At 47.9% G+C, this 18,481-nt stretch overlaps 1 protein-coding gene across 1 annotated transcript in view; it reads left to right on the top strand.

Annotated features, from left to right (window-relative positions):
* LOC138800538 (uncharacterized) overlaps positions 1–18,481 on the top strand; it is a 55,343-nt gene that overhangs the window by 4,181 nt on the left and 32,681 nt on the right. Inside the window, exons 2-3 of the mRNA XM_069982289.1 lie at positions 12,688–12,942; positions 14,101–14,355. Of these exons, the coding sequence (XP_069838390.1) occupies positions 12,688–12,942; positions 14,101–14,355 (510 nt within the window). The remainder of the gene's footprint in view (positions 1–12,687; positions 12,943–14,100; positions 14,356–18,481) is intronic.

The raw sequence follows: 18,481 nt of genomic DNA, 5'->3' as shown, positions 1-18,481 counted from the left end.
TGCAGTTGCTGCTAGGACAACTTGAGGGTCCCGCTGCCGAGGAGGTGCGGTCATGGCCAGCTACGGAGAAAGCTAATGTACAACAGATCTTGACCCGGCTGAGTAAAGAATTTGAGGTACAGTCACCCACGGAGGTCCGCCTTAAGTTTTATGACCGACGACAAAGGCCAGGTGAGACCCTCAGAGACTATGCACTAGCACTCCAATCTGCCTACCGGGCCCTGAGACAGGTTGATACCATAGACCCCTCAGCTGTGGAGAGTATGATCACTGACCGCTTCATAGAGGGGGTGGACTCTAGACTCATCCAGAGCCAACTGCGTATGCTAGCTGCCCAAAACCCTACAATGCCTTTCCTGGACTTCAAGACTCTGGCTCTGAGGGTGGTTGGCATTGACAATCCCTGTGCCGGCTGTACTCCAGATTCGGATTGCCCGGATCCGGTGGGACCTATACCCCCACCTCCAGTGCCCACTATGGTTCCACCAGTTTCCGCTATACAAGCTGCCCAACAGTCTATCCCGGCTAATTCACCAGCGATCCCTGCTCTCCTTACGCAAGTGGTTGACTCTCTCTGCCAAGCCCTGAGGGGGCTACAAGGGGCCTATCCAACACCTCCACCACCACAGGACCCCTGCCCTGAGTATTCAGTTCCCGATCGGCCTCCTCCACCGAGACTTAGATCCCCTGAGCGCCCCTATTGCCGCCACTGTAGGCGACATGGACACTACCGCTCTCAGTGCTATCAGTTAAACGGGCTACCCCTGGGTCCGAGGGCCAACACCCAGGAGGTCGAGATCCAGGCCCGCAGGAAGCACAGTGGTTCTCAAGGTTCCTCTCACAATGCCCGCATGTGACTCTCTGGGTGGACGGAGTCCCCCTGGAGGCTCTGGTAGATACAGGTTCCCAGGTTACCACTATCCCGAGGCATGTGTTTGAAGAACATTGGGATCTGAGAACCCTAGGTCCAGTTGAGAAATACCGTCTGAAACTTATTGCTAGTAATGGTCGTCCTATTGTGCAACTAGGTTACTGGGAACCCACTGTCTGCATAGGGAAGCGGGAGCTAGCGCGTCAGGGTATCATTGTTACTGAGGCTCAGGGAGATAGTGGGACCGTGGTATTAGGCATGAATATTATCCGCCATGTATTCACTGAAGTGTTGGATGCCTTGAATGCCTCTATGTCTTGTGCTATGTCTCCTCAGTACAGGCAAGCCGTTCAGAAGACCATAAAGGTGCTCGACGCTCAGCGGAAATTTGCCAATCCTCGAGGAGAAATCTGCCGTGTCCGCACTAGAGATGCTCGTCCGATCACCATCCCAGCTAACAGTGAGTTCCTCATCTGGTGCAGGGTCCGTCCAGGCCTCAACAATGCTGATTATGTGGCCCTTCTGGATGCTATTGAAATTGAGGGGCAACCTCTTGTCAGGGCCGCTAGGAGCCTGGTGACCGTCTCCAATGGTCAGGTCCCTGTCCGTCTGGTGAACCTTGGAGACTCCTCAGCTGACCTACCCAAGTTCACCACCGTGGCCATGTTATACCAACTCGATCCTGAGGACATCATCTGTGAGGAGACCATCGCCTATCAGAGTTCCATCCGTGGCACTCAAAGGGACTCAAACAGGGCTCTCGCCCCTTGGTGGGATGAACTCCATATTGGCGATGCCAATACCCCACTTGAATACCTCCACGGCATCCTCAAGGTGGCCAAAAGGTATCACGAGGCCTTCAGCAAACACTCCCTCGATTTCGGGAAGACCAACCTGGTCCAGCATCGGATCAACACTGGGGACCATCTGCCTATCAAAGAGAAACATCGGCCAATCCCTCCTGCCAGCTATCAGCAGGTCAAGAAACTGCTCAAGGAGATGAAAGACTCTAACGTTATCCAAGAGAGTCAGAGTCCGTGGGCTGCCCCTATTGTCCTCGTGAGGAAGAAAGACGGTAACATCCGGTTCTGCGTGGATTATAGGAAGATAAACACAATCACCCACAAGGATGCCTATCCTTTGCCCCGGATCGAGGAGTCTATTGCTGCTTTGGGGTCAGCCGCCTACTTCTCCACCTTGGACCTCACCAGTGGGTACTGGCAGGTGCCCATGGCACCCGAAGACCGTGAGAAGACGGCCTTCACCACCCCCATGGGACTATTCGAATTCACCAGCATGCCCTTCGGTCTGTGCAACGCCCCCGCTACCTTCCAGCGGTTGATGGAAAGGTGTCTCGGCCATCTCAACTTTCAGAGTGTCCTGCTCTACCTAGATGATGTGATTGTCTATTCACGTACCTACGAAGATCACGTCCATCATCTGGCTGAAGTGTTCCAGGTCCTAATCGATCACGGCCTGAAAATCAAGCCTTCCAAGTGCCACCTTCTCAAACCCCAAGTGAACTATCTGGGGCACGTTGTGAGTGCTGAGGGGATACGACCCGATCCAGAGAAGATCTCGGCTGTGGAACACTGGGATACCCCTAAGACCGTCAAGGAGGTGAGAAGCTTTCTGGGATTTGCCGGCTATTACCGCCGCTTCATTCCCCACTTTGCCCAAGTGGCCGAGCCCCTCAATGAGTTACTCCGGGGTTGCCCTCGAGAAAGCTACAACCGACGACTCCCCGTCGAGTGGTCCGAACGGCAGGAGGTTGCTTTTCAAACCCTGAAACGCCTGTTGACCACGCCTCCTATCCTGGCCTACCCGGACTATAACCTTCCTTTCCGGCTTTACACAGACGCCAGCTTCCAAGGCCTGGGAGCTGTGCTGTCCCAGGTTCAAGATGGCCAAGAGAGAGTCGTAGCTTATGCCAGCCGGAGTCTTCGGGGTGCTGAAAAGAACGATAACAATTATAGCTCCTTCAAGTTGGAGTTACTAGCCCTAGTGTGGGCCGTCACTGAAAAGTTCAAGGACTACCTGGCTGCCACCCCTGTTACCATCTATACGGATAACAACCCGTTGGCGCATCTCAACACTGCTCGGCTGGGCGCCCTGGAGCAGCGGTGGGCTTCTCGACTGGCCAATTTCCAGTTTGAAATTAAGTACCGCAGTGGCAAGGCTAACGTCAATGCAGACCTTCTGTCCCGACTATCCAAGGGCGAAGAGGCCCCAGAGGACAGCGATTGGGAAGACGTAGAAATGCCTCCCTTCTATCAAAGGTTCGCTACCCAGAGTGCTATTGATGTAGCCGGGCCTGAAACGCCTTCGCCTCCACCTAGGGCCCCGCAAGACTTGGCCAGGTGGCAGACCATCCAGGAAGAGTCCCGTGTCCTGGGGGAGATCTATGACTACCTCTCTACTGGTCGGGTCCCCATGCGGATAAAGAGGCCCTATCCTGATGTCGAGCTCAGGCGACTCTGGAGGCAAAGAAAGAGGCTCTTCTTACAGAAGGGACTGATCCTGCGAAACTCTCTTGATCCGGTCTCTGGGGAGAGGTGCCACCAGATCCTCATTCCCCGACGAGACGCTAAGATGGTGCTAGATGCCTACCATGACCGGTCCGGTCATTTCGGGGTACACAAGACGGAGGCCACTATCCGACAGCGGTTCTACTGGATCGGGATGAGGGCTGACATCGAGAACTGGTGTGCTGAGTGCCCTGCCTGTAATATCTCCAAAGCTGGGGGAAGAGAAGTCAGGGCCCCTTTGCATCCAATCACCTCCCACCGGCCGAATCAGCTAGTCGCCCTGGACCATGTGAAGCTAGCCCCTACAAGATGCGGGTATACCTACGCCCTCACCATGGTTGACCACTACTCCAAGTGGGTAGTCGTGGTACCTGTCAGGGACTTGACCGCCAAGACCACTGCTCTTACTTTTTACAAGGAGTATGTAAAGCACTATGCGTGCCCAGAGTCTCTGCTGACGGACCGGGGTCCGGCCTTCGAGTCGCAACTTTTCCAGGAGCTGTGTGCCTACCATGAATGTAAGAAGCTCCGCACCACGGCCTATCACCCTCAAGGGAATGGTCTGTGTGAAAAAGTTAACCAGGTCTTTATCAACATGCTCCGAACGGCTTCAGTGACCAAGAGAGTAGAGTGGCCCCACTTGTTGGATGAACTAGTGGAGATCTATAACAATACCACTCATTGTTCCACTGGCTACTCCCCGTTCTACCTGATGTTCGGCCGCCAAGGCCAACTTCCTCAGGACCGTGCTCTTGGAGTCCAAGCTCCTGACACCCTCAACCCCCTACCTGAAACGGACTGGGTTCGGGAACATCAGAGGAGAATCCAGAATGCCCGGGAAATTGTTGACCGGAGGATGGGGGAGGCTCAGCAGCGCCAAGAGGATGCCTACAACCTAAGGGCGAATGCCACACCACTACAAGTGGGGGATAAAGTTTGGCTAAAGAAATATCATCGCTCTCACAAACTTGAAAGCCTTTGGGAGCCTGAGCCCTATGTCATCTCCTCTATCCCTTACCCAGAGACTGATGTGTATGAAGTCAAAAAGCCTGGGCTAGCCCCACAGACGGTGCATCGGAATAGGATAAAACGTTGCACTAAGGAGGACCTACAGGGCCTTACAGCACCGTGTCCGGTACCTGCATCCACGCCTCCGGCTCCCCCAGCAGCTCCAGCTAAACCTCTCTCTCTGGAAGAAATGTTCCAAGTTGAACTGTTCCTCATGGCCGTAGGCTATCCAGCGTTCCTTGTACCCGTTTCAGCGGTTTCTCCACCTCCAATTGTGCCTCCAACGACTCCATCTTTACAACCAGACACTGGGGGTGATCTTCCACCGGTACCTGCACCAATCACTGTTGAAGAGGATCCTCCGCTGAGACGGTCTGAGCGCTCTACCAGAGGAATTCCTCCACTTCGCTACAGAGACCAGAGCCCTTAAACTGTTTTGTTGTCTAACTGTTTTGTTTCAGGTTCCTGCTATGCGACGTTTAAGGTTCGTGCCTGGTCCTCCTGACCAAGTTCCCTGTACTAACCAGCCATGAGCTGATGGACACTTACAGTAACAAAAGGTTCTCTAGTGCCTGTCCCAGAGCCTTTTACATGGACGATGTTCTAATTGCCTAAAAGAGACTCTACCTAACAGAGACACTTAACCCATTCCTTCCTAATGCACTTTCCTGTGATTGTGTGTTCCACACAGGGTATTATTGCACTTATTTCATTATTGCATTTTTTTTCTACTATTGCATTCCAGTGTTATCGAAGTCTTTGTATTTCCTCCTCTGAGTAAGCACAAGGTTACATAGATTGCCTCAGAGTAGAGTGCCTCTTTTGTAAAACAGTATATTTTCCAGTGTATTTTGCCTAAGTCAGAAAGCTCCTCCTCTGAGTAAGAGAAGTCAGTTTACATATACCTCAGAGAAAGTCCAGTTTATGTAGGAGTGTATTTTCTCATCCAGTCTCATTATTGTGTATTATTATCATATCTATAGCTGGAAAGATTTAGTTGAGCCAGTTCGTATGCAGATTTTTCTCAGATTTTCATTCAGATTCATGTGAGCCAGTTCTCCTCAAGACCTCGCAGTATTTGTTGTCTGTTGTGTTTCCCTTCCTTTTTGTTTCCAGTATTTGTTTACCTCTGTCTTGTCCCAACACAGTAGTTATCACACATAGTCATACCTAACCTTCACACTGGTCCATACATATCGCACCTTGGATACCTTTTCGTGTGTTTGGCCTGTGGAGTGCTTGTGTGTGTGATTGAGTGGTATGAAAGGGAGCTCCCCATGTATGTTTGCTTTTATTATTTTGTTCTTTTCTCTTCCAGGTATCCAAGACACTACTCAGACACGCCAAGCTAGTACACAGGTCTTCACAGTTCTCTTTTCCAGTAGGGTAACACATTTAACAGAAAACCTACTGTCTAACTGGCTGGAATATTGAGGGTCACCCGCCAGCAGTTAAGTTGTCCTGGCTTACACGTCAGATGGTTCACGCACTAGCTACCTGGTCGCCAGAGTACGTTAGGCACCCCTAGGTGAAGTCCTGCCACTAGGGTTTCTCATTCTCTCTCTCTTCTCACCTGTGCCTTGGGCGTGGGAAACACACACTTCATCACACTCACTCTCATCATTCAATCCTGTTGTTTGATTGTCCAGTCTATTCATGTTTGCTGCCTTCTAGATTCGCCGAGGTCGGCTCAAATTTGCTAGGGAGGTATGCAGTGTCCCAGAACATGCAGACTACTACTCCTATTATGGCCATTTCTATTTCTGTGTCAATGCCTGTTCTGGTAAGTGTTTGCACTGCAACTGCTGCTGGTTTTCCCCTAGTATTCTCTGGTAATGTGCATTCTCATGTGTATTCTCATGTATTCCTGTGTATTATTACAGTGTACAGTGGTATGCAAGGCTGTTGATCACGTGACCTGTAACCATGGTCCCTCCAATGGCTGACTAGCTCTGGCCAGGAGCAACCATGTGACCTCCCACTTCCTGCTGACAAGTCAGTTCAGCCCCTGCTTCCAAGCAAGGAGGTTGTGTGGTTCTATCCTCTCCCACAGAAGAGTGACTAAGTCTGCTGCTATATACCAGTCTTCGGCTGTATCTGCCTGCTCAAGTGACCGGATTCTTCTCTCTCATCTGGGTGTCATTCCGTTATCTCTCCTCATCGCTGCAAGGATTCACAGCAAGTATTATTCTCAAGCTAATCCACCCAGCAACGCTATTCCTCTCATACTCCTACTCCCATCATCCGGCACGTATTCTTACAGCCTATGCAGCACCACTCCTGCTTTATTTGTCCAAGCCTGCTATATACCCGGTTGCATCCGGACAGAACTGTTGCTACTAGTTACCTCATCTATAATAAAACCGCTGTTACTGAACCCTGGCATTGGTGTCCACTAACTGGTGCCCTGACTAGGTGCAGCGAAGAATCGCATGCCCATCATCACCCGCAGATTCCACAGACCGGCCCTACAGCTGTGCCGCCCTCAGGCCTATACCGTGACAAGTATAACCCCTGCAGCTGCCCCGGTCATTGCCCGCTCATAACACCAGCACTGCGGAAGTGGCCCCCAGGGGCCAGGGCATCGCAATATCTATATCCTGCAGCTCTCAGGGACCAGATATAGCTGCACTACTGTAATAATATCTATATCCTGCAGCTCTCCTAGATCAGATATAGCTGCACTACTTTAATAATATCTATATCCTGCAGCTCTCAGGGACCAGATATTGCTGCACTACTGTAATAATATCTATATCCTGCAGCTCTCAGGGACCAGATATAGCTGCACTACTGTAATAATATCTATATCCTGCAGCTCTCGGGGACCAGATATAGCTGCACTACTGTAATAATATCTATATCCTGCAGCTCTCAGGGACCAGATATTGCTGCACTACTGTAATAATATCTATATCCTGCAGCTCTCAGGGACCAGATATTGCTGCACTACTGTAATAATATCTATATCCTGCAGCTCTCGGGGACCAGATATAGCTGCACTACTGTAATAATATCTATATCCTGCAGCTCTCGGGGACAGATATAGCTGCACTACTGTAATAATATCTGTGTAACTTTGTAATGTGTGTTATTTTGTGAATAATTGTTTAGCGCCGCACTACCCCTTTAATAGACCTCTCTCTATATGAAGAAATCTGTCTGTCAAGGCCAGCAGGAGAGGCAGAAGAAACTGGGTGCAACACCGACAACTCCTAGTTCAGCGTGAAAATGATCACAGCGTCCCATTAAACACAACCTGACCCCATGTGCGGACATGACCTACATCGTCCTCCACTTAAATTTTGTTAGGTGAACTGGGAATAGGTGAATGTGAGTCCCAAAGATTGTGTACTCCGTGCTCCTTCCACTGCTGGTAACAGAGAAGATGTTGCTGCAATAGAGAAGATGAAGTAACCTATAGACTGGGGCGTAACTACCACTATAGCAGCCATAGCGGCTGCTATGGGGCCCACCACATCAGGTGGGCCCCATTGCCCACTTCTGCAATACACTGGGCCCCTTGAGCTAGCATCATTTACAACACCAGGTGGACAGATTAGGGTCAGTTGGGAAGGAAGGGGGGCCCAGTCAAACGGTTGCTATGGGGCCCTGCTATTTCTAGTTACGCCCCTATAGAGGAGATATAGTGACCTATAGGGGAGATGTAGTGACCTATAGAGGGGATGTAGTGACCTATAGGGGAGATGTAGTGACCTATAGGGGATGTAGTGACCTATAAAGGAGTAGTAGTGACCTATAGGGGAGATGTAGTGACCTATAGGGGAGATGTAGTGACCTATAGAGGAGATGTAGTGATCTATAGAGGAGATGTAGTGATCTATAGGGGAGATGTAGTGACCTATAGAGGAGATGCAGTGATCTATACAGGGGATGTAGTGACCTATAGAGGGTATGTAGTGACCTATAGGGGAGATGTAGTGACCTATAGAGGAGATGTAGTGACCTATAGAGGAGATGTAGTGACCTATAGAGGGTATGTAGTGACCTATAGGGGAGATGTAGTGACCTATAGAGGAGATGTAGTGACCTATAGAGGGGATGTAGTGACCTATAGGGGAGATGTAGTGACCTATAGAGGGGATGTAGTGACCTATAGAGGAGATGTAGTGACCTATAGAGGGGATGTAGTGACCTATAGGGGAGATGTAGTGACCTATAGAGGAGATGTAGTGACCTATAGAGGGGATGTAGTGACCTATAGAGGGGATGTAGTGACCTATAGGGGAGATGTAGTGACCTATAGGGGAGATGTAGTGAACTATAGAGGAGATGTGGTGACCTATAGAGGGGATGTAGTGACCTATAGAGGAGTAGTAGTGACCTATAGAGGGGATGTAGTGACCTATAGAGGAGTAGTAGTGACCTATAGAGGGGATGTAGTGACCTATAGAGGAGATATAGTGACCTATAGGGGAGATGTAGTGACCTATAGAGGAGATGTAGTGACCTATAGGGGAGATGTAGTGACCTATAGAGGAGATATAGTGACCTATAGGGGAGATGTAGTGAACTATAGAGGAGATGTAGTGACCTATAGAGGGGATGTAGTGACCTATAGAGGAGATGTAGTGACCTATAGGGGAGATGTAGTGACCTATAGGGGAGATGTAGTGACCTATAGGGGAGATGTAGTGACCTATAGGGGAGATGTAGTGACCTATAGAGGATATGTAGTGACCTATAGGGGAGATGTAGTGACCTATAGGTGGGATGTAGTGACCTATAGAGGGGATGTAGTGACCTATAGGTGAGATGTAGTGACCTATAGGGGAGATGTAGTGACCTATAGGGGAGATGTAGTGACCTATAGGGGAGATGTAGTGACCTATAGAGGATATGTAGTGACCTATAGGGGAGATGTAGTGACCTATAGGTGGGATGTAGTGACCTATAGAGGGGATGTAGTGATCTATAGGGGAGATGTAGTGACCTATAGGGGGGATGAAGTGACCTATAGAGGGGATGTAGTGATCTATAGGGGAGATGTAGTGACCTATAGGGGGGATGTAGTGACCTATAGAGGAGATGTAGTGATATATAGAGGGGATGTAGTGACCTATAGAGGAGTAGTAGTGACCTATAGGGGAGATGTAGTGACCTATAGAGGGGATGTAGTGATCTATAGGGGAGATGTAGTGATCTATAGGGGAGATGTAGTGACCTATAGAGGGGATGTAGTGATATATAGAGGGGATGTAGTGACCTATAGGGGAGATGTAGTGACCTATAGGGGAGATGTAGTGATCTATAGGGGAGATGTAGTGACCTATAGAGGGGATGTAGTGATATATAGAGGGGATGTAGTGACCTATAGAGGAGTATTAGTGACCTATAGAGGGGATGTAGTGACCTATAGGGGAGATGTAGTGACCTATACAGGGGATGTAGTGACCTATAGGGGAGATGTAGTGACCTACAGAGGTGATGTAGTGATCTATAGGGGAGATGTAGTGACCTATAGGGGGGATGTAGTGATCTATAGGGGAGATGTAGTGACCTATAGAGGAGATGTAGTGACCTATAGGGGATATGTAGTGACCTATAGAGGGGATGTAGTGACCTATAGGGGAGATGTAGTGACCTATAGAGGAGATATAGTGACCTATAGGGGAGATGTAGTGACCTATAGAGGGGATGTAGTGACCTATAGAGGGGATGTAGTGACCTATAGGTGAGATGTAGTGACCTATAGGGGAGATGTAGTGACCTATAGGGGAGATGTAGTGACCTATAGGGGAGATGTAGTGACCTATAGAGGATATGTAGCGACCTATAGGGGAGATGTAGTGATCTATAGAGGGGATGTAGTGACCTATAGGTGAGATGTAGTGACCTATAGGGGAGATGTAGTGACCTATATTGGGGAGATGTAGTGACCTATAGGTGGGATGTAGTGACCTATAGAGGGGATGTAGTGATCTATAGGGGAGATGTAGTGACCTATAGGGGGGATGTAGTGACCTATAGAGGGGATGTAGTGATCTATAGGGGAGATGTAGTGACCTATAGGGGGGATGTAGTGACCTATAGAGGAGATGTAGTGACCTATAGAGGGGATGTAGTGATATATAGAGGGGATGTAGTGACCTATAGAGGAGTAGTAGTGACCTATAGGGGAGATGTAGTGACCTATAGGGGAGATGTAGTGATCTATAGGGGAGATGTAGTGACCTATAGAGGAGATGTAGTGATCTATAGAGGAGATGTAGTGACCTATAGAGGGGATGTAGTGATCTATAGAGGAGATGTAGTGACCTATAGAGGAGATGTAGTGACCTATAGGGGAGATGTAGTGACCTATAATGGAGATGTAGTGACCTATAGAGGAGATGTAGTGACCTATAGAGGGGATGTAGTGACCTATAGAAGGGATGTAGTGATCTATAGAGGAGATGTAGTGACCTATAGGGGGGATGTAGTGACCTATCGGGGAGATGTAGTGACCTATAGAGGAGATGTAGTGACCTATAGGGGAGATGTAGTGACCTATAGAGGAGATGTAGTGACCTATCGGGGAGATGTAGTGACCTATAGAGGAGATGTAGTGACCTATAGGGGAGATGTAGTGACCTATAGGGGAGATGTAGTGACCTATAGAGGAGATGTAGTGACCTATCGGGGAGATGTAGTGACCTATAGAGGAGATGTAGTGACCTATAGGGGAGATGTAGTGACCTATAGGGGGGATGTAGTGATCTATAGAGGAGATGTAGTGACCTATAGAGGAGATGTAGTGATCTATAGAGGGGATGTAGTGACCTATAGAGGAGATGTAGTGACCTATAGAGGAGATGTAGTGATCTATAGAGGGGATGTAGTGACCTATAGAGGAGATGTAGTGACCTATAGGGGAGATGTAGTGACCTATAGAGGAGATGTAGTGATCTATAGGGGAGATGTAGTGACCTATAGAGAGGATATAGTGACCTATAGGGGAGATATAGTGACCTATAGGGGGGATGTAGTGACCTATAGAGGAGATGTAGTGATCTATAGAGGGGATGTAGTGACCTATAGAGGAGATGTGGTGACCTATAGAGGGGATGTAGTGATCTATAGAGGAGATGTAGTGACCTATAGAGGGGATGTAGTGACCTATAGAGAGGATATAGTGACCTATAGAGGAGATGTGGTGACCTATAGAGGGGATGTAGTGACCTATAGAGAGGATATAGTGACCTATAGAGGAGATGTAGTGACCTATAGAGAGGATATAGTGACCTATAGAGGAGATGTGGTGACCTATAGGGGAGATGTAGTGACCTATAGAGGGGATGTAGTGACCTATATTGGGGAGATGTAGTGACCTATAGAGGAGATGTAGTGACCTATAGAGGGGATGTAGTGACCTATAGGGGAGATGTAGTGATCTATAGAGGGGATGTAGTGACCTATAGAGGGGATGTAGTGACCTATAGGGGAGATGTAGTGACCTATAGAGGAGATGTAGTGACCTATAGGGGGGATGTAGTGACCTATAGGGGGGATGTAGTGACCTATAGGGGGGATGTAGTGACCTATAGAGGAGATGTAGTGACCTATAGAGGAGATGTAGTGACCTATAGAGGGGAGATGTAGTGATCTATAGAGGGGATGTAGTGACCTATAGAGGGGATGTAGTGATCTATATTGGGGCTACATCCACACGTTCAGTAGTTTTTCAGGATTGAATATGATGTCTGCATTCACACTCTTTGCCCGCAATCCGCAAAAAAATACATCTATAATGCGTCTGAAATCCGTATTTTTGACCGATTTGTGAACGTTATGGACGTTTCAACCTTTAAACAAAATTACGTATTTGCAAAAATTACGGACACTCCCATAGACTTCTAAATGGAGAATCTGTGCCACAATTTGGATTCGTACTAGGGTTTGTCGGTAATTTTTGTGGATGCAAGTTTTGGGGTTTGCAGATCCGCAAATATATGGTTAACATGAAGAGCCTAATTGAAATCAATGGGCCCTAAATTTGTCAGTAATTGTGGATCCGCAAGACAAAACTACAGAACGTGTAAATGTAACCTAATAAAGAGGTATTCCCATTTCAAGTGGTTCTCCCCATCCATAGGATGGAACAAGCTGATCAGTGGGGTCCGACCAGTGGGACAATTGTGGTGGCACCATTTATTCCAGGGACGATTTCAGACCCCATGATCTGCTTGTTATTCTCCGTCCTATAGCCGGGGATAACAACTTGTAAGAGGATGACGCAGATCGGAGGACATCTTAGTGTTGTTATTTCTCTCATTACAGGTCAGGAGCATTTTTCGGACATATATCAGGATGATTTGATAGCATGGGTCTATTCTGTGGCTCCAGTCGTGGAAGATCTATATGAGTGGAAATTACTGCCATGTGCACAATATGGCATAGTGTGCTGGGTGGGGGACTCTCACTACCAGATGTGGCAGCTCTGCTGTTATGTGGAACGCTGGAGAGATGAAGACAAGGACCGGTTCCTGGAGTCTGTGAAAAGACATAACCCTCAGATCATCGGGAGGCTGGAAGGTAAAGGACACTGCCTGGCTGAGTGTTAGTGCGGCATACCCACGGTGCCACAATGGGGTTTGGTGGTCTCCCTGCCGGGTCAGCTGGTATGGTGGTGTGGTAGCTGAGTGGGTTTAGGGTCACTTGGGCACTTGTCACGGTAGCCTAGAGGGGTGTAGGACCCACCCTGGACAGTGTACAGGTATGTATGGGTGCGGATGCGTAAGGATAGTCCAATGCTTAGAATGAATAGAGCGGTTTACTTGGAAGAACTTACAATACAGAAAAAATACGTTGGTAGGAATACTGGTTGGTGCAATACTAAGGAGGGAAAGCAGCTGCACCTGTGAGTGGTTGAGACATAACATGTGACAAATGATAGTTAACCCTTAGTCTCCTTCAGCCTTGCATAGAAGACAACAGACACTTTAGTGACACCTAGTGGGCACAAAATGGTACACGATCCAGTGAAGTAGACCCCACCTTGTGGGTAGAATTAGCCATTGGAGAGACCCTTAAGGGGATATAGCAGTAGAGTTTTCAGCTGTAGTTGCGCTTACCTACAGAAGCTACTGTCTTTGATCCTGGCAAGTTATCAGGAAGAGATAGAAGATAGCCGCCAATCGTGGATAGGGTTGTACCGTTGTCCCTTTACCTCAGCCTCACTACTGTACACTGTAACTGGACATGGCTACGATGGTGCTTGGAAAAGAAAAGAAATTCTGTGACATAAAGTCCTGAATAGGGACCTGGCCTCCAGGCCAGGCCCTGAAAGAATCTGCAGCAGGAACAACTCTCTGATATACACTCAGAATACACACTGACTAAACCTCCCAAACTAGTTTTCCTTAGATTAAATACTTCTCATTGGGCTCTGTGATTGGGCAGGAACATACTAGAAAACCACTATCCCTGGCCTGTGAAAGGTTAGAGGGAACAGTGTGAGGTACCCAGCTCAAGGATTGGTTACACAGACGGTGGCATAAAACAAGGCATACAAGAGAATAAACACATTTAGAGTTAACCCTTTTGCTACTTCCCATCAGCTGTGTTTGGTTAGTGCAGTAGGGATAATACCTTGTACTGGGAATCAGACACTTGAGATGACGCTCAGAAAGTTTCTGCCACTGTTTCTGGTCAGCGGATCGGAGGACGTCTCAAATATTTCTCTCATTACAGGGTTGTGGCATTTTGTAGACAAACATCGTGTAGCACTGATAGAAGAGGTGATTTATGTGGCTCCAATCCTGGATGATCTTTATTGCTGGAAGCTGCTGGGACGTGATGAATGTGACACAGTGCGTGGGATGGAGACCCCCCAAGACCAGATGCGACAGCTCTACACTTATATGAGATCCTGGAAAGATGGAGACAAGGACCGGTTCCTGGAGTCTCTGAGAAGACGTAACGCTGATCTCATCGTGAGGCTGGAAGGTAAAGTCTAATGGACAATGAGTGTTAGCTCCTAGGATCAGTGTCCTGTCGCTGTACTTAGAAAGGGTTGTCACACTGTATCAGTATAATATGGGTCCTCTGTGTGTGTATACGTGTGGTGTGTGCACCGGTTCTTGTGGTGCCCAGCCGTGGGGATGATGTTATGTCAGTGGTTGGAATATAGCTCAGCAAATAGTGGTATAGTCGTGATGCCAGTGCTAACTCAGCAGACATATGTGATGGTACACCTGCTTCTAGTCTTTTGTGGTTGGCTGTATTGACCCTTAATGGTCGGTGACCTGCCGGGTTGTGATGGGGCCCTTGGGCTCTTATCACAGTGGTCCGGAGTGGAGATATGACCCACCTGGACTGTCGGTACCGCAGAAAGGGGAAATGACCCAAGGACGGTGTAGCCGGTGTGTAGGTGCTGGTGCCAATAGTACTGAGTCCCAGTTGAATAAATAAACTGATCTTTACTGACAAGTCTCTCGTAATACGGGATAATAGTATAATACGTGACTGATACAGACGTGATTTCACTGAATTTGTACTGAGAATTGCTGAGGTGCTGAGGTAGAACGATGCTTGTGAACAAGTTGTGGAAGCCGGCACTCCAGGACGTATAGGCAGCTAAAACGTAACTTTTATTCATACATTAAAAACTGAGAAATGCATGACTGGACCTGCGCGTTTCGCGCAGTAGCGCTTAATCATGGTCTGAGGTAGAACAGTGGTGCTGGTTTGGTTGAGTAGAGTTCAGAAGAGTAGAGAGGAGTCTGTCAGGAGAGAGCCCCAACCCAATTTATTAGTGTGCTCTGCAATTTAATAGTGTGCTTCTACTTTAGTAGACGATATAATTTAAGAAGAAATACTTGAAAGATGAAAGAATACTCGTGCCAGTGTTTCGAACTTTGTCACTATAATCACCTTATGCCCTGCAGTGTCTGGGTACCTGTCCTACATGGGTGACACAAGCCCCAGTCCTGGTTACCTGAATTGAGCCAAGTGTCCGAGCGTGTCCCGGTGTCACCTGCGCTGTGACTATGGCTGCTTTGCTCTATCCAGATCAGTTCCTGTGCTTAGGATACTGCCCTGCACTGTGTAGATATGTTCACGGTGTGGGTTATGGTGTTCTCTGACTTGTCCTCCCTTTAGTGTTTAGCACCGCATCTTGAGTGTGAGTGTCGCTTTAAGAAAGAAAGTCTCTGCGTTCTCCATACGTGTCCACTACCACCCCTAGTCTAGACTCGATTGACTTGTTCCCTAAGGGTTGTGTTGTGTAAAGAGTGCAGAGGTAGGCAGAAAAAGAACAGCATCTCTCATAGGCTGGCACAGACCACGTGGTACAAAAACAGTAACCCTTAATTCACTACAGCTGTGCAACATACAACAGAACCTTGAACATAACAGTGACATCTTGTGGAAAAACCTGAGAATGCACCTTCATTACCACTGAAGGGATAACTTTCTGACCGGTGCCTGAAGCATGTAATGCTGCCCGTGTGGTGTGGATTTCCTACTGACCTCAATGGGGAAGAGAAATATGATAATATGGTAGTAATATGTATTCCTAGCTGTGAAACTGAAGGATGTAATTTGCACTCCCACCACTTGGTGTCACTCCTGTGCAACATTTTAGATGAAGGAGAAACTCTTTACAGGGTTAACCACAGACATGATTTTTTATTGCATGTATGCTTTGTAATGTGATGTCAGCTACTTGCAGACACTATTTCCAGCGTATAAGCAGCTAGAGTTTTATATTTTCCAGAAGCTTCCTAACCAGTCCTAGTGCACCTTAGGGAGTATATAACCTGAGGTGACTTTTTTCAGGGTGGTTCCTATGGGCCTGTTTACTCAAACAGTGTTCCATATAACAGAGTCGCGCTGTCCGCCAGGTTACTCGGGGAGTTGACGGTGGTCCCCCCTGCCGGGTCAGCTGGTAAGGTGGTGTGGTAGCTGAGTGGGTCTAGGGTCACTTGGGCACTTGTCACGATAGCCTGGAGTGGTATAGGACGCACCCCGGACAGGTGGCACGGCAACAGCACATTAAGAAAGGGTAACCCAAGTATACAGATGTGTGTGTAGGTGCGGGTGCACAAAGAACCGGCCAGACTGCAGTGCTTTAGTATAGTAGAATAGTTTACTTAGGAGAAACATGCAGGAATAGTACTTGCGGTAACAGTACAGTCTTGTGCAATTCAGTAGTTACACTCAGGTGCTAGTAGTTGAGGTAGGGACTAGGTGCTTGTAGTAAGAGAGGTGCTTTGCAGTAGAGAGAAAGTAGAGGAGAGGGGTTGCCAGAGGGGCCCTGCCCAATGTAGAACTGTACTGTGCCAGAATGGTAGAGGTGTGTAGAAGAAGAGATAGAGACTACTCGCACTCACAATTGACTTCTATTCTTGATCGCCTTATGCCCCCTCTCAAAACCTCGCTCGATCTCCTTAGGTAACCTTGAGGGATTAGCTACAACCCGGTTGTTCATGCCCAGGGCCCATGCTCCTGGATCTGACGCTCTGTAATTTCTTCTTCTGGCAAGAGGCGGCATTCTATAAACCGTGCGTATGAGTTTTTTCTATCAACTATCAATTATTAAAGTGTACCTGTCACCATAAGGCTATGTTCACACTATGTACGAATCCGTACGCATTTCGTACGGCGCCATACATGTGCGGCTGAAACAACGGCCATGCGAATATTCGATGTGCGGGCGGATTCGTACGCAATGTGTACGCAATGCGTGCGCATTGCGAACGTACGCCCGTAGTCTACTTACACTTCCTAAGCCCCCTACGAAGCGATCTGACAGCGGTCTTTTACTTGCAAATCTTCACCTAGCGCCGGACACCCCACAGAACCTTTTGGATCGGCATAGAAGAGCGGAAAAATGAAGAAATCACCACTTCGTAAGGAGCCGCGGGATACGCTACGGGCGTAAGTTACAAGCCTTCCGGCTGGAAACAATGGTCTGGTTCATTTGTTACGACGCCGTATACGATCCCGGCGTACATTCGTACGAAGTGTGAACTGTGCAACCGGGATCGTATACTTTGCATTGTACGCTAACTACGTAAGTTTCCGGCCGCATATTCACGGAGCGCACTACGGCCGGCAGCGTACGTAGTGTGAACATAGCCTAAAAATGTTTGGACATGTCATAGAGACAGTGTTGCGACCTGTACTGATCAGGAGAACTGCAACATGTCCTATCCCCGCACTGTGTAAGAAGGAAAAGAGTCAGTCTGCATAGACATTATGAGCCCAAATCTTTTTTCTCACACAGAGTGGGGAGAGGATGCGCTGGAAAGTCCACAATCCCAAGTGAACTACTAGATAACTGGTAGCAAGGAATCCAACAGCATCCAAGTGGAATAATCTTTGTCAAATACTGATTGTGAAGCCAAAACGTCATATTGTAAACTTGATCCTTCAATAAAGACTTGAAGATTATTCTATTGGGATTCCTTGCTACATGACTTAATGACATATCAAAAGTTTTGTTTTTGATGACAGGTACATTTTAAGGTCACCCTGACAGAGTTGTGCACTGCCTGGACAGGTCCCCCCTGGTAGCCTGCTATCTTCTGTACAAGTCTTCTATCTAAAACTACCCAAGAGACTTTGCAACTCAAGTAAAACCTAAAAGTATATTCTAAAATGTATCTTCAGTATTACAAGGGATTGTCAATCATACTCAAGGGCAAACTGCTTATTCTAAACCTGTGTCAAAGTTCTAATCTGTACTGTCACTTTAAGAACCATTCCAGTGAAGAATTTGTGTGGTTAGTTATCCCAGACACTGATTTATCTGCACTGCATTATACACTACAGAGAACACCAGAGACCACCTACATCTTTAGGCTAAGTTCACACTATGTAACTGTGCGGCTGTATTTGCGGCTGTAATTGTGCGGCAGTATTTTTGGTGGTTCATGTGTATGCTTGGAAGTATAGGATATGCGGCTGCATAGTGCACACTATGTATGAATCTACGGCCTTATCGTAAACGGACCCGTAAAAAATGAACAAGACCATTGTTTGCGGCTGGAAATGAGGCGGTGGATTGACATGCGGTCCGTATGGAGTACTTCAAAAATAGCCGGCAATGATGCCGAATGCCGATGCC

The sequence above is a fragment of the Dendropsophus ebraccatus genome, chromosome 9 (genome assembly GCF_027789765.1).
Source record: "Dendropsophus ebraccatus isolate aDenEbr1 chromosome 9, aDenEbr1.pat, whole genome shotgun sequence".
Classification (NCBI taxonomy): Eukaryota; Metazoa; Chordata; class Amphibia; order Anura; family Hylidae; genus Dendropsophus; species Dendropsophus ebraccatus.
Note: the sequence above shows the minus strand (reverse complement) of the source record. Positions and strands in the feature narration are given on the sequence as shown.